This window comes from Quercus suber, unplaced genomic scaffold (assembly GCF_002906115.3).
Source record: "Quercus suber isolate HL8 unplaced genomic scaffold, Cork oak 2.0 scaffold_163, whole genome shotgun sequence".
In the NCBI taxonomy this organism is placed as follows: Eukaryota; Viridiplantae; Streptophyta; class Magnoliopsida; order Fagales; family Fagaceae; genus Quercus; species Quercus suber.
The window spans coordinates 710660-727759 of NW_027069624.1; the positions used below are offsets into that span (position 1 = coordinate 710660).

The 17100-nt window shown below is 34.6% G+C and overlaps 2 protein-coding genes and 1 long non-coding RNA gene across 3 annotated transcripts; 1 reads left to right on the forward strand and 2 right to left on the reverse strand.

The window, feature by feature from the left end:
• The first annotated feature begins 1342 nt into the window (after positions 1-1342).
• On the forward strand, positions 1343-4459 carry LOC112010722 (uncharacterized). The gene is made up of 3 exons (XR_010630577.1): positions 1343-1393; positions 1792-1933; positions 4133-4459. It is a non-coding gene; the product is annotated as an uncharacterized LOC112010722 (long non-coding RNA).
• Positions 4460-4698: 239 nt separating this feature from the next.
• On the reverse strand, positions 4699-6277 carry LOC112002171 (UPF0481 protein At3g47200). The gene has a single exon (XM_065777765.1). It carries the CDS (start codon positions 6275-6277, stop codon positions 4790-4792), a length of 1488 nt encoding a protein of 495 aa, XP_065633837.1. The 3' UTR covers positions 4699-4789.
• An 8409-nt stretch (positions 6278-14686) lies between these two features.
• On the reverse strand, positions 14687-16290 carry LOC111989038 (UPF0481 protein At3g47200). Its single transcript, XM_065777766.1, is given in 4 exon segments — positions 14687-15065; positions 15067-15112; positions 15115-16132; positions 16177-16290. Coding segments are annotated over 4 exon segments (1557 nt in total).
• Positions 16291-17100: the final 810 nt, after the last annotated feature.

The following is a 17100-nucleotide window of genomic DNA, read 5'->3' on the forward strand; positions in this document are numbered from 1 at the left end:
TATTGAGTTCAGTGGATGGCTGTGCGGAGGCCTCCAAGCGGTGATAAAATCCACTAAAGAATATAGTTGGGATACATGAACAGTAGAAGACCCTCCAAGCCTAATCTACCCAAGTACCTAAGCCCTCCAAGCTTCTTGCTCCAACGAGGTTACGCCGACCCTATTTCTTCTTTAGCTTGCTGGATTCCGCTACTTAACCATAGCATCAACCAATGTATATTGGTTCCTTTCCAAATTGCTTCCCAAAGCACCAAATGGACCTTCTTACAGACATGGGTGTGGTGAGATAAGGGTTTGGTAAATGACCTCTCAAGGGTATGATAATGGAGAGGAAGAGAGTAGAGGAATTTGTAGAGTTTCTTTAGATGAAGATTGGGGATGAATCAATCTTGTTTTTCTCTAGGGTTTTCTCTCACAAAATCCTCTCTGGAAGCTCTCTCAATATGATGGGTATAAGGGTGTATATATAGTAGGGTGAGAAGGGAATACAAAACGTCAGTTTTTGCCAAACATGGCAAGTTGGCGACTTGATCTCGCGACTTGGCCAAGTCGCGAAATCAAGTCGCGACGTAACGGCCTGGCCAGACTGGAACTTTTGTCCTGTAGCGTGACAGCTGGCGCGACCCTTCAGCTTCCTAGTGTGCCTCTCACGTGCATGCCTTTTACGGCTTGCCAGTCGTGAACCACCCGCGAGTCCTAGCCTCGAGACTCTATTTTTCTTGCACACTCTTGAGCTTTTCTTCATATCTTCTCACACACTACCCTTACAATTTTCCCACCTAAATACAGGGTTTCTAAGTGCTAAATTACAAGCAAATTGGTCACAGAATAAAGTCAATTAAATGGTTGATTAGATTCAACCTTACAAACATTATTTTTTATTTTTTATTTTTTATCTTAACTATGGCCGCGCTTATAAAATGCGGCTCTAACTTGTCTAAAGCCGCATTTTATAGACGCAGCTTTATATTTGGTCTAAAGTTTTGTTTTAAACATACGACTTTAAATTTGGTCTAAAGCCGCGTGTTAAACACGCGGCTTTAGTTTGGGATGGGACCACATTTATTAAACACAGCCCCAGATTTTGCATATAGCCGCAGGTTAAAAATCGCGACTTTAGAATTTGTATAAATAGTAAACTAAAAACATTTTCAACCCTAGCACATTAGCCTCCATCCCTCAAGCCCGATCTTAACCCTCACCCTCCATCTCTCTGATCTTAAGCTAGCCCTCACCCTCCACTTCCAAACCTTTCGTCTCCAACCTTTTAACTTTTCAAATCTTTGGCTGTTTTGTAGAGAGAGAGAGAGAGAGAGAGAGAGAGAGAGAGAGAGCGAAACGCAGAGAGTCGAAACGCAGAGAGTCGAAGAGAAAGAGAGGGAAGCTAAGAGAGGTAATTATGTTTTTATTTTTTGTTTTCAATTTTTGAATTTAGGGTTTTAGGTTCTGTGTTTAATTTGAATAGAAATTTAGGGCAAAGTTCTTTAGGTTCTAATTATTTTCTGTTTCTTTTTTTGTTTCGCGGTTGTTATATTTGAATTCTAGGGTTTTGAAATAGTTTTATTTTAAAAGCTATAGGCTTTTATTGATTCTTTGATTTGTTGTTGTTTATGAGGTTTTAATATTGTTGGGTTCTTGTTTGATTTGTTTGATTTTTGAGATCTGATTTGCCTTTAGATTCTATTTGATTTGGTTCCGTTTCGAGCTACACCTAGTAACAAATAATTTCGAGCTACATCTCTCTCTGTCTCTGTCTCTCTGTATTTAAGCTTCTTTCCTTTTTAAAAACAGGGTCTTGGTATTTCTGCTTGTTTGACTCGGTGGAAGTGATCTCTTTTGCTCCGAAATTTCAAACTTTGGAAGCTCATTTCATCTTTCAAGATTGAAGGGTCTTTCTTGGATTCTTTGTTGATCAAAGGCATTGACTTCGTTGGTAAGGTTTTTGCTTTCTTTGCTTAGCAAATTTATGTCTTTTTGGAGTTTCTAATGGAGTTGTATTTGATTTTGCTATCTGGGTTTTGTTTTTGGATGTGAAATAAGAAATGGGTTGGTATTATTTTTCTACATAATTCAAGTTATCATGTGGTTTTGTGAATTTTGAAGGGTTGTATTTTGTGGGATTTGTTAGTATAATCAGTTCAAGTGCTTGTTCTTTTGCCTAATTTTATTGGGTTGTTGTTTTTGTTTTTTTTTTTTTTGTTTTTGTTTTCTTTTTTCTTTCTGAATTCGTCTTGGTGCTTTGTAATTGTATTATGATTGACCTTATTAGTAAAGTTTTGTATCTTTTACTACTCAGAAATACTTAGGTACTTTTTGTTTATTTATTTTCCATTTTTCTTGATTTCTTTGTCAAAGATCATACCTTCTAATTGTAATTTAACCATTTGGTTTGGGTTTAAAATTTTATAAAACCTTTGGTCAGGAAGCTTAGAAACAATGAATTAACCTTTGGTTTTGTTTTTTAAGCTTCAACTATTATCCATTCCTCAATCAATCACGTAGGGAAACAAATAAATTAAAAATCAGAAAGCTCGTGGGTTTGAATCTAGAGATTTATCCTTTCTAAAAAGAAAATTTTGGGCTGCCTACTAATCATTTTTCCAAGACCTTGCAAAAGTAAAAGATTTATGCATTAAATACGATCTTCTATCTTTTACCGAATAAATTAGAAATTACACCATCAAAGTATAATAATGGTTTTAAAACTTTTGAAACATATATAGATCTGTTTAATCTATATATATATAAAAGCAGAGACCCCATGTGAGAGTGCATGAGGTCCTGCCACATGGCACTCTAATATTGCATTTACATATCTAAACATCTACAAGTTAATATAAGAAAAATATAAAAACAATAAAAACTACAGGGAAACTGCATTCATAAAAGAAAAATACAATAAAGATATATATATCTAATTCCTAGCCACACAAAATGCAGCTGTTATTTACTTCTAAAAGTATTATAGTATCATCTCTAATCCTCCAAATGCCAAATATATATATGCTATAAAAAAATGACATTAATAGCTAGGATAAGCGGTTGTTTACTTGTTTTCTGTTATTTGCTATTTGTGTCGTGAATATCCGCATTATTTTTTTTCTATTTGGATTTTTAGTTGAAAAAATTCATCATTTCTTTTAAGTAATAATTTTTATGGGGGACAATTGTTTGGGGTAGTTCACAATTTTCGTTTTATCTTTGAAACCAACCAATTTCCCCCTTTATATTTGAGAAATAAACAAATACCTCCAATTTGTTAATTTCTCAATTAATTCCAACATAATCTTTGAACAATTATTAGACTTACATCATATGGAAGAGAAAAAGATAAGGAGTACATTGTTTTTTTTTTTATTTGATTACATTTGTAATCATTGTGATATATGGGATTTAACTGAAAAAATAATGAATTGAGCACGTTTGTTCATTTCTCAAACATAAAATGGACAATTGCTTGATTTCAAAGATAATGAGAGAAATTGCGACCCTAAACATAGAGGGAGGAAGTACTTTCATTCACTTCTCTAGAAAAGAAAAGGAAAAAAAAAAGTCATTGAACTTATATATTGGACCATAGAAATGAAGATAATCCTTCATTACTCAAACTGTCTCCACTTTTGTGTAATGACGAGAATGTAGCATTAAGTTGAAGCAATTAATAATGAGTAATGATAATTATATAGTGTTGGCACAGGACACACATAAAATCGTGTTTTGAAAACACCATTTTACTTTAAAACTTTTTTTTTTTTTTTTTTTTTGTGGAGAAAATTCTTCTTTAAACTTAATTTCGTATAACACATACATTACACACCACACAGAAACTCTGAGACAATCCACACATTACATCAAATTTGAAAGTACAATCACCCTGACTGATTGCATGAAAACTTCAACACCAAGATAAACAAATTACTAAGATGATGGGGCCTTGAGATGACCCATGCGAAATCATGACTCATTAGAATTCCTAAGGCCTCTTTATTTGGAAAGGGTCTGAGAGGCATATATATATATATATATATAGAAACCATATTTAATTCTCAGCTACCTAGACACACTTGGAAAGATAACAACAAATAAAATTTTACCTTTTCTGCATATTTAGTTTCGAGTAAAATTTTTGCAGAAGTTACCGCAGGGTCCTGGAGGAGATTTGACAGCATACCGAGTCTGACTCTGAATGACAGTTAGAGCAAGTGCTAACAATGCGCCAAAGAAAGCCAAGAACGTCCAGGGGCTGTTGAAATGGTCGTGATAGACTTGAGCCAACCAGGTCATCAACTGGTTCTTGTAGTGCTTCTGAATTTGCACTCTGACATCCCTATATATTTCGCTGTTAGGCACCAAATCGGTACCTATCTCATTGAAAACTCTAGCCACTTCTTCATCACTGCCAAGGCAATTATAAAGTATTCCTGCTTTCCTTAGCATCTTAACATCATTGGCTTCGTCGATTATTTTTTTTTTTTTTGGCGGAGAAAAGTCTTCTTTAAACTTAATTTCATGTATCACATATATTGCACACCACACAGAAACTCTGAGACAATCCACACATTAATTACATCAAATTAGAAAGTAAGTACAATCACCAAGGTAAACAAATTACTCAGATGATGGGGCCTTGGGATGACCCATGCGAAATCATGACTATTTGAATTCCTAAGGCCTCTTTATTTGGAAACAGCGGTCTGAGAGGCATATATATATATATATATATATATAGAAATCATATGTAATTCTCAGCTAGCTAGACACACTTGGAAAGATAACAACAAATAAAATTTTAACTTTTGCAGGGTCCTGGAGGAGATTTGACAGCATACCAAGTCTGAATGACGGTTAGAGCAAGTGCTAACAATGCGCCAAAGAAAGCCAAGAACGTCCAGGGGCTGTTGAAATGGTCGTGATAGACTTGAGCCAACCAGGTCATCAACTGGTTCTTGTAGTGCTTCTGAATTTGCAGTCTGACATTGCTATATATTTCGCTGTTAGAAACCAAGTCAGTACCTATCTCATTGAAGAGTTCAGCCACGTGTTGATCACTACCAAGGCAATTATAGAGTATTCCTGCTTTCCTTAGCATCTTAACATCATTGGCTTCGTCGATTAGTGAATCGAGGAAGGATATGTAAGAGGTGATCCCAAAGTCATTTTTGAAATCTAGACACATCTCGTAGGCTATCAAGTTCAAAAACTTTGGCCTTGTTGAGTCATCCACAGTTATAGGAGGAAGCCAAAGGAATCCCAAACAGCCGAGTTTAGTAAAAGATATGTCATCCAAGGAACAATTGTCGTTTTTACTACGTTCCACATGAATACCTGCTGCTTGAAGCTCCTGAACATTGCGATAGGATTGCAAACTCGATAGCAAACTCGTGTCCTTAGAGCAGTCTTTTGTTGACTTCTGTGGCTTGTTTTGTTGATGCTTTTGCAAGAGACGTGTCCTTAGAAGATCAAGAAGATGGATGGCATCCCCATCATCTTGCTTCTCTTGTTGCTGCTTTGATTTTCTCGAGAGATACCACGACAACGAACTTGGGGCGGCGCAGCGGAGAATTGATGAGTGATCCTCTGGTAGTGGTACCGTAACCTGCCTATCAATGTAAGTGTCAATCGATTTCTTTAACTCAGTTTCATTCTCAATCCATCTCATCAACCATTTGAGCAGACGATAAGGAAGCTGGTTCTCTAGCAAAAACAAATCCTGTTGTGTAAAGGCTATACTGTCGGGTTTTATATTCAACTCTTCGAACTTATTCTTAGCTGAGCAGTCTATGTATTGTAGTATTGCGCAGCCGTCCACCAATAACAGCCAAATGAGGGCCTCATCATCATACCCTTCAATCACTCCCTTCTCGAAGCAGTCCCTCAGTTCATTGATTTTCTTCCCAATCTTCTTATACAAGTAGTTTATCTTCTCTTTGCTACCTTTGACGAACTCATATGTCAACGCAAGCTTGTACTGCTCTCCTATCTGGTACTTGTCATTACGATGATGGATAGGACCAAGTGATACTGTTCTTGGCTCATAGAGCTTCTTGGAATCCTTGTGATCTCGCAGCACGAATATAACCTTTTGTATCTTTGGTGCTGGGGATGGTGTCACCTTTTTTCTTGCCTCCATTACTGTATTAATCTTTGCCTCCAGGTCAGTAGATTCGATAGAAATGCTGTGTGTCTGGGCGTCCTCAGTGACGGAGCCGCTGCTTGTTTCACCCGCTTCTATTCTGAGAAATCCCTCAATGGAAACAACATGCTCCTTCCCGGCCATAGCTTCACCAAAGAAGGGAACTGAATTTTGTAAATTTTTTGTCCTACGTCCTATTTACTACGTGGAAACTTCAGCGTAAGAAATTTAGGGTTGTTACTCTTATTTGAATATGCATTCCTAAAGCAACTATTTTATGACTAAAAAATACAAATAAAGAACATGAAACTTGCTTATGGCTTTCATTAACATGGTACACTTTTTTTAATAGGAAAAATATTAAGTTACATAAATAGTTTAATTTAAATTGTACATTGTAGAAAAATGTAGCTACCATTTGCCTCTTTGAAAGAAAGTGGCTAATATTTGCCACGTGGTATTGTTCATAAAAATTAATAATTGTCTTTCAACTAGAATAAACCATTAATATTACTTGCTTTATATGTTTATCCATTGTACATGAGATATTGACAATAGAACGTAAGTAAAGTTGAGCAGAGTTAAGTATTAAAAGTTCAAATTTATTTATTTAATTGTTATTCCAAATATGAACCAAATCAAAGTTCATCATAAAAAAAAAAGGGTACAAGTTCAAGTTTATTCATGAGTTTCTTTTCTATATATAGAAAAAAGATGACGAAATATTTTATGTTTTCATATATTATGAATGTTTATTAAGAATGAACTAATTATATTATCAATAAACTACAAATAATAATTTGGTATTATATGAATATATTCACAAACTTATACAATCAATTTCAAATCTATGTAAATATATTTTTAGACAATTATATATATTAAAATATAATATTTTATATATTCAAATCAAGCATCATATTCACGACCATATATCTTATTATATTTGAGTTTGACTCATTTAATAATCAAGCCTAAATTTAAGTATAAACTTAGCTTTATTCGTAGACCGTGATGCGGCTAAACTTAGCTTTATTCACGACCATATATACCATAATGATGAATAACCATAACAAGCTAGGATTGAAATCTACAAGATATGTGTAGAAAATAAAAGAAAAAATTTAGTTTAAAAATTGGTTGTAATCTTAGGCTACAAGTTTACAACGTACTTTACTTAATATCCTTTTATTGGAAGTGAGTTTTGACAAATCTACTATTAGATTGTATTTTTTTTTCTTATATCCTCCATACTTTAAAAATATTAGAAAATTAAAAATCAATAGTTATGTCATCAATAAATTGTTTAAATTTCAAGTTTTTGTAGTTTAAAATTATATATAAAATATAAGCTTTTAAATCATATAGTAAATAATATCCAATTGACACAAAATTTGACATATGTATTAAGAACGTAAAGATCATATAATTCTATAGTTAGATTTTTAAAATATATAATACTTTTTATTTTATTAAGTAAGATTATAATCTTATGCTACAACTAATTTTGTAGCTAAATTTTGTCCAAAAATAAATTGAAACTTGCTTCTCGCTTTCATTAATATAATACACTTTTCTGAATAAAAGATTAATATTACTATCTTTATGTCTTTATCCGTTGTGGAAGATTGATATTGAACATGCGTATATGGGAAGTTATTGCTTTTGTAATTCTATATATATACTAATATACCAATTGCAAGTCCGGGATCATCTTTTCCATGGAAAGACAATGCATGTGTTGAAATGATACAGGAAAAAGGCTTGTTCCTGCCTTCTTTATTTACCTAGCTAGTGTACCTTACTATCACTAAACATATCGAGCTTAGAATAAAATCTACAAGATATTTAAAAAAAAAAAAAAGAAAGAAATAGAAAAGAAAAGAAAAGTGTACGATGTTAATGAATAAATCATTAATGAATGTGTTATGTGGGATATAATGTCGGCTAGTGTAAGACATATCTGTGGTCACGGTACCAATATTCCCCATACAAGATCAGGAAGCGTCTGCTATGTCTTACTTATGCCGGAGATAATCCCACGCCATGCAAATAATTAAGGTGCACCATATCCTTTTGATTCCAATACAAGCCACTTAAAATTTTTAACAGAGGCAGAACTAGAAAATGTTTTTTTGGGGCCATGCGACTAGAAAATGGTCTCTCTCCTTTAGAGCAGGTTATGCCATTGTGCTATAAAATTCTTGGGGAAAAAGGAGGGGGGCTTAGTAATTATAGAGAAATTATATTTTTCTTGTTCTTACGACTGCTAAAATTTTGGATTATTCGTGGTTTTAAAGATTTCATTGGTTGCACTGTAATTTTTTCCATACTTCGAGAGACAATTTCATTATTCGTGGAATTAAATGCATGATAGGAGATGAATTTTATTCCAAGAAAGATATTATTTAGATTAACTTTGATAATTTCTTGATATTTTTGTACATATCTAGTATGGAACTAGACAACTTTTTGTATACTAGCTCATACTTAAAATAAAATAAAATAAAAAGGTTCTCTTCTTCTTTTTTAAATGTTAATTATATATGTGTCAAAGTAGTTAATTTTGTATTTAATATATTTATAATTATGACTTACTCTTGAATATATATAAAACTCGGTCATCATCTAAACAAAAATTCTTAGTAAAAGTTCAAATAGCGTTAAAAATACTATAAAAGTTTAGACCACCAAATAATAAATTACTAATTCAAGCTTTATATCAAACAATGTATGTGCAAAAAAAGATACTCAAGCTTATAACAGAAATGATAAACAATCTAAACCATAAATAATCACAATCACAACATTAATTAGATGGTAAAGATAAAGGGAAGAGAGATTCAAACATAAGGACAACACACGATGTGTTATCGAAGAGAAAATTGAAACCCTCAGCGTAAAACCTCTCCGCCGTCGTCCAAGCGGTTAATAATTTACTAGAAAATGTAGTTGAGATATATGAACAACAATAGACCTTCCAACCTTAATCTACCTAGGTATCTAAACTTTCCAAACTTCTTGCTCTAACGAGATTATGCCAAACCTTTTTCTTTTCTAACTTACCGGATTCCGCTATAAACCATAACATCAACCAATAATCATTAGTCCCTTCCAAACTGCTTCCCTTAGCACCAAAAGTGAGCATAGTGAGATAAGGATTTGGTCAAAAACCTCTCAAGGATGTATAGTTTCAACAATTTTGAAAGCATCAACAGTTGGAATACCAAGACATGGAGTGCCTTAACATGAGACTTGATTTGTTTAACAAGAGAAGTATGAACATCAACCAAGGTGAAGGATTGCTCTTTAACCGATCAAAGAGAGGTTTACATTGTTTTCTTATATCTTTGTAGAAATCAGCAACATAATTTAATGACCCAAGAAATCTTTGGAGTTGAGTTTTATCAGTGATAACATCAGGAAATTTATCAGCAAATTGAATGGCTCTATCAATAGGACGAATTTGTCCTTCAGAGATGTCATAGCCAAGGAAACGAACTTTTGTTTGAAACAGTTTGATTTTCTTAGCATAAAGCAGATTGGAAGCATTATCAGTATCAATCTCAGATTTTGAAACAAATTTGAATTTTACTTTTTGACCAAAATGGTCAGTAGTAATGCCATCATGTTCAACAAGAAAATGATACATTTGAACGTGATAAAGAAATCAAATTTTGTTAAAGATGACAAAACCATTGTTAGGTCTAGTCATCCACCTCTTGATACTATTTTAGTAACTGTTGACAAAATTGATGTTTAAGCTACTCCTTTCAAAATTGCTGATGATAAAACACCTATTATTAGTCTTATTGAACAAAATAATTTTACTAATGAGTCTTTGCAAGGCAGCTGAACTTTGAGATAGCAATCGTTGGAATGGTGATGGAATGATAATCAAAATCTTCACACATTGCTTTTCTTATGTTGCTTTTTATACAAATGAATGCATTGCAATTTCATTTGACAGTTATATTGTCAAGAAATTCTCCAATTAAAACCTAATATATACAAGAGTTGAGATAAGTGTAAGGTTGAATTTAATCAACCATCTTGTTGGGTTTATTCCGTGTTAAATTTTTCTTGTATTTTAGCATTTAGTATCCATATATTTAGGTGGGAATCTTGTAGGGAGAGTGAGTGAGAGAGTGTGAAGAAATGCTCAAAATTGTGCAAAGGAACAGAGACTCGCGACTGGATCTTGCAGGTGGCTCGCAGCTTGCAAGTCGCTAGACGTTGCACACGTGCCAAGCATGCCAGAAGNGATGCCTCTGATATTGGTTATGGTGGTATTTTAAAACAAAGAGTTTCTCCAGAGTCACCTAAACAAATTGTCCGTTTCTATTCTGGAATATGGAATAATGCACAGTTAAATTATAGTACTATTAAAAAGGAGATTTTATCTATAGTACTATGTATTTCAAAATTTCAAAGTGATTTGTTAAACCAAATATTTTTGCTACGTATTGATTGCAAAAGTGCTAAATATGTTATTGAGAAAGATGTTGAAAATATTGCTTCAAAACATATTTTTGCTAGATGGCAAGCTATTCTCCTACCACCTCAAACCATCGCTGACCCACCCCCTCCCCTACCCACCCACGACACCCCCCACAAACGACTCGCAAGGTTTACTAATTTTACATTTCACGAATGTCGTGTTTTAGTCAACACATTAGGTACGTAGTGTGCTCAAATTTCTAATGAGCATGAATTTACGTACTAACTCTTGTGAACTTGAAAATATTTTCCTCAATTTTGGATGTTTGGTGCGATTGACAATCCTGGCAACTTCAAAATATTTTCAGGTTAACCGTAAAATTTTGGTTGATGAGGCATAAAATGGTCTGCGCTCCTCTTAAGAGGTGTAAAACAATTTACACCCTAAAGCTCTCGAACATGAGTCCTCCCCTTTCTTTCTTGCAAATTATAACCATCACGCTCCTCTCAATTATCACTCCTGCCACCTCAAACCATCGCTGACCCACCCCCTCCCCTACCCACCCACGACACCCCCCACAAACGACTCCCAAGGTTTACTAATTTTACATTTCACGAATGTCGTGTTTTAGTCACACATTAGGTACGTAGTGTGCTCAAATTTCTAATGAGCATGAATTTACATACTAACTCTTGTGAACTTGAAAATATTTTCCTCAATTTTGGATGTTTGGTGCAATTGACAATCCTGGCAACTTCAAAATATTTTCAGGTTAACCGTAAAATTTTGGTTGATGAGGCATAAAATGGTCCGCGCTCCTCTTAAGAGGTGTAAAACAATTTACACCCTAAAGCTCTCGAACATGAGTCCTCCCCTTTCTTTCTTGCAAATTATAACCATCACGCTCCTCTCAATTATCACTCCTGCCACCTCAAACCATCACTGACCCACCCCCTCCCCTACCCACCCACGACACCCCCCACACACACCCCCCACCCCCCCCCAAAAGTAGGAGATGGCCTCTGCCCTCCCACTTTTGCAATTCCATCACCAAATAAGCACACCCCTTCTCCCAATCATTGCCACTACCACTCCCTACCACTGTCAACCCAACCCACATACCCCATTCCACAACCTAAAAAACTTCCATTATTGACCAACTAGAATACAACCTAAGTAGATTAGTGACATCAAATCAATGATTGTTAGCCTCAAAGTGTTGCGGTGGCTCTTTGGTCTCGATATCTCTCATGTCGAAGATGGTTCGCCAACCTTAGTTTGCTGAAGCATTGCAACTCTCTCTCTCTCTCAAGAAAATTATTTTGGATTTTTTGGGATGTAATTTGTTATTATATATTTGTTTGAGTGCTAAAAAAATGAGGAAAATAAATAGAAAATATGTTTTCCAAAGCATTTTCAAGAGCACAACTAAAAACTTGAGAATAATTTATTTTCCAAAAAATGTTTTCAATTGAAAGTATTGTATGGTCGAAAAATATTTTCAAGTGAATCAAATGCAATTTAGAATCATAAATTTGTGACATATTGGATCTATTATATAACATATACTATATAATAAAAGTTCAGCCTAGAAGTTATGGTTGCGCAGAATGATTGCACCAAATTGCAAATTTTTTTTTTTTTTTTGGTAAGAACAAACAGCTTGTTTGTTCTTATCAATAATATTTTTCTATATAATTTTATCCTATTTGGTTGTTCGTTTTATTGATATGTTACTAACATTTATTTTTTTCTTTTTTTATTTTTTAACATAGGGCTCTTTTGTTCTTATTGATCCAACCTACGTTTTAGGTTTTGAAATGAACATAGGCACATTAATATCAACTCAAAATCAATTTTAGCTCTAAACAACAAAACCACATTGAAGTGCTAAAGTATCTTTAAAGATTCCCACTTACACCATCCACATCAATGTAGGTAAAAATTTTAGCATTTAACACTTCAAAAAGTTAATTTATCTATTTTAATATATAATTTCACAACACACCCTGTGTCAATGATGCTATTTTTACTATCAATCAAACACTAATAACTTTTTTTTATAAATTTCTTTCTCACTTCCTCTTTCTCGCTGCCACCAAACCCAAAAAGTGATAAAGTAATAATTTTTATTTTTTTTAATACCACCTTGAACTGCTAGTCATGGTAAATCACTGTAACAAGAAGGCAACATATTTTGCATTTGGCTCCATCAATGTTGACACTTTAATTGGAGTTTGAGGTGGCAAAATAGCTAATACCTATTTTACCACCGCCAATGGTGATACTCCAATTAATTAATTAATTAATTATAGGGGAAACTACTTACTATTTTAGTTTTTTTGTTTTAAATAAATAAATTCAGAATAAAAATATTTACTCTAAACCATGGATTCAAAATTTGGATTAGACTGGTTGGTTCAACCGACATCTAGACCTTAATGCAATCTAGTAAAGATTGGAAAATTGGTGGTTCAACTAGTAAAAACTATGAATTTGATAGTTTTTTTTTTTTTTTTTTTTTTTATTGGATTGACCCTGAGTGATGGGTTTTCAGCCCAATAAGCCCAAACAATAAATTTATAGAGAGTGGGGTGAAAGGTTTAGGTGCTGGCCGTCGATCACCAAGCATGAATTATCTTGCCACTAAGAAAAGTGCTAAGAGTTTCTCTTTCAAGGGGGGAGATGCTCCTCGGCCTGTGGCCGAGGAGGCCTTATTGTTCTCCCTCCCCCCTTCTCCCTCCTGTTTACTTTACTAACTTTTCTTTTATAGTTTTCATCTTCCTATCCTCTCTCTCCATCTGTTGATCATCTATTTGCCTTCTTATCTGGCCATCCGTCCCATCAGAGGCCTTATCGGTACTCAAGTGATTCACTCTGATCAACGTTATCCTGCCAAGGGGTTACCTCCCCATTAATGCGGCCAGGGGGAGTTAGTTGAATGCATTAAATGTGAGAATGACAGCTTACTTTGGGGTTAGTCTCTCTCTCTAAAATCCCCCTCGTCAGGCCGAGGATGAGGTGGTCCTCGGTGTGGATTGGGAAAAGAGGCTTCCCCCAAGTTAGCCTAACAACACCAACAAAAAATGGCATATGCTCCTCGGCCTGGGCCTTGGGCCTATTTCGTGATGGGCCGAGGCTGTGAGGCTCATAGGCCCCACAAAAAGTATTTATTGTTGTAAATAAAATGATAAAAAAATACTTGCATCAAGGAACACATATGAATTAGTGAATAATATGTCAATTAGGGTTACAAAGCTTTAGTAGGAGGTCCTCCTACAGGCAGTTATCAGGTTGTATCTTTTCTACCATCAATTATTAAGCAAGACATGTGAATATCTTTTTATAATTTTTTTTTATTACTTGTTGATTTCATTTTTCAATTATAAAAAAACTAAAAGTAGAGTTTAAAAAATACAAATATTCATCAATCTAAGGTAGAGATGCATGAAAAATTTTTTTAAAAAAAAATTGAGAGAGAGAAAGGGAAATAACATTTTATTTTTTTTGTACGAGAAAAATATGCATAAAATAGAAGATAGTGACAAATTTCTAGTAAGAAAATGGGAATAAGAAAAGTCAAAATAAAGGAAAATAAATGGGCAAAATAATATTTAAAGTTAAAATTGGTTAAGAGGAATGTATATAGACAACACTTTTGTATTCATTTTGCATTGATTTATTATTTAGTTATAACATCAAATTAAAGTAAATAAATATGTAAAGTTAAAACTATCAAAGATAAATTTGTAAAGTCAATATATTTAATATCGTAAATAAATAAATAAATATGAAAAATACTAGTAATCTGGCTAATGACATAGTTGATGAAATGGATCAATAAAAGTCTAATAATAATAAATACTACGCTTCAACTTTTTGATAAATATATATATAAATTAAGAAATTACACACGTTTCCTTTATTTAAACTCGCGGGATAAAAGTACGAAATAGGGCGTGACAGGGCTCTGGATGTGCCTTAGGCAGAGACTATTCCTCTGGTGCCATTTACTTGGAAACGCATGCAGCAGGATCACAAAATAAAATTTCAGAAACTGTTTATCATTAAGATGCTACTGAAAGTTACCTCCTGAGAAGCAATCGATTGAGCTAGCTGTGCCTTTCTAAAGCTGGGTTAACTGTGAACCAAGCCTGTATGCCACTTAAGCTGAGTGCTAATACTGCGCCCAAAAACCCTGCAATCGACCAGGTGCCTGCGAAATGGTCATTGTAAAATCGAAACATCCAACTCGGCAAGGTTTTTTGGTGCTTCTGAATTTGAACTCCGACATCCCTATATATTTCGCTGTTAGGCACCAAATCGGTACCTATCTCATTGAAGAGTCTAGCCACTTCTTCATCACTGCCAAGGCAATTATAGAGTATTCCTGCTTTCCTTAGCATCTTTACATCGTTGGGTTCATCGATTAGTGAATCGAGGAAGGATATGTAAGAGGTGATCGCAAAGTCATTTGGGAAATCTAGACACATAGGCTATCAAGTTCAAGAACATTGGCCTTGTTGAGTCATCCAAGTTATTGGAGGAAGCCAAAGGAATCCCAAACAACCAAGTGTCGTAAAATATATGTCACTCAAGCAACTATTTTCCTTTTTACTACGTTCCACATGAATACCTGCTGCTAGGAGCTCCTGAACATTGCGATAGGATGGCCAAGTTATTTGGCCATTCCCATTTCGTTTCTTATGCTTGATTTGTTGATTTTTATCCAAGAGACGTGTCCTCAGAAGATCGAGAAGATGGATGGCATCTACATCCCCATGCTTCTCCTTTGAGGGACGGCTTTCCTGATCTTTCTCACTTCCTACTTGTTGCGGCTTTGATCTTCGCGAGTGACACCATGATAATAAACTTAGGCGTGGGCTGCAGAAAATTGATGAGTGATTCTGATTCACTTGTCCCTTTTCCTCTGAATCAAGGCTTTGTTCTTTCTTGTTTTCTGCTTGCTGCGGCTTTGGTTTTTGCGAGAGACGCCATGATAACGAACTTTGCCACGAACGGCGGACAATTGATGAATGATCCTCTGGTAGTGATAGTGTGGCATGCCAACCGATGTAAGTGTGAATCGATTTCTGCAACTCAGCTTCTTTCTGAATCCAGATCATCAACCATTTGAGCAGACGATAAGGAAGCTGATTCTCAAGCAAAAACAAATCTTGTTGTGTAAAGGTTACGCTGTCGGTTTTCATATTCAAATCTTCGAACCTGTTGTTAGCTGCGCAGTATATGTATTGTAGTGTTGCACAGCCGTCCACCAACAACAACCAAATGAGGTCCTCATCATCGTAGCTTTTGATCACTTCCTCCTCGAAGCACTCCTTCAGCTCCTTGATCTTCTCTTTAATTTTCTTGAACAAATCGTTTATCCTCTCTTCGCTACCTCCAACGAATTCATATGTCAGCACAAGCTTGTACTTCTCTCCTAGCTTGCACTTCTCATTACCATGATGGATAGGACCAAGTGATACTGTTTTTGGCTCATAGTGCTTCTGGAAGAAATCCTTGTTATCTCGCAGCAAGAATATAACCTTTTGTATCTTTGGTGCTGAGGATAGTGTCACATTTTTCTTGCCTCCATTACTGTTTTAATCTTTGCCTCCAGGGTAGTGGTTTCGCTTGAAATGCTGTTTGTCTCAGTGTCCTCGGTGACGCTGCTGCTTGTTTCACCGGCTTCTCTTCCGGAAATTCTGGCCATAGCAAGTTTGCAGCAAAGAAGGCAATTGAATATTCTAAGTCTGCTTTCCTACCTTGTATTTACTACGTGGAAACTTTAGCTTCAGAAATTTACGACTGTTGCTCTTATTTGAATATAGAAACTTTCCTAAAGCAAATATAACATAATGACGAATAAACATAACAAGCTAGGAATAAAATCTACAAGATATGTGTAAAAATTAAAAAATAAATTGAAACTTGTTTATCACTTAATGGTACTTATCTGAGAATATATCTATTTGGGGTAAAGGTATTGAATTATAGTTAGATTATTTAAAGATTTTAACTAGGTATACTGGTTAAACCTGGAGATTCAATCAGATTAATTACCCACTGCACACGTGTTGTGCTTCAAAAAATAAAAACTAAAAATGTGATACACGTGAAATAGTCTTTGCTTACATAGCAAGTTTCGTATAAACTTTTGTAATAAAACTGCTTATGTTTTTATCTCTTGCATCAAGAATGAGGAAAAATGGTTCTTGTACTTGTTAGTTGTTATTCACGGTTATCTTTTTCATTAAAAAAAATTAGAACTGCCATTCGTGTTTTAGACAATAGAGTTAAATGTGATACACGAAATATTGAGTGTGACGGATTGAAACTGTAGCTTGAAAAATTTAGAAACTTAATTTGAACCTATTGATATACCACAAGAATTAATTAAGTGTACACAATTTTGTAAAGATTTAACTTGTGTTATAACTCTACAAGTATAAATGTTTGTGGGGTGTGGAGGACCAAGGCTGGAATGCAAGTTTCCAAAAGGGAGTTTCACACACATATACAC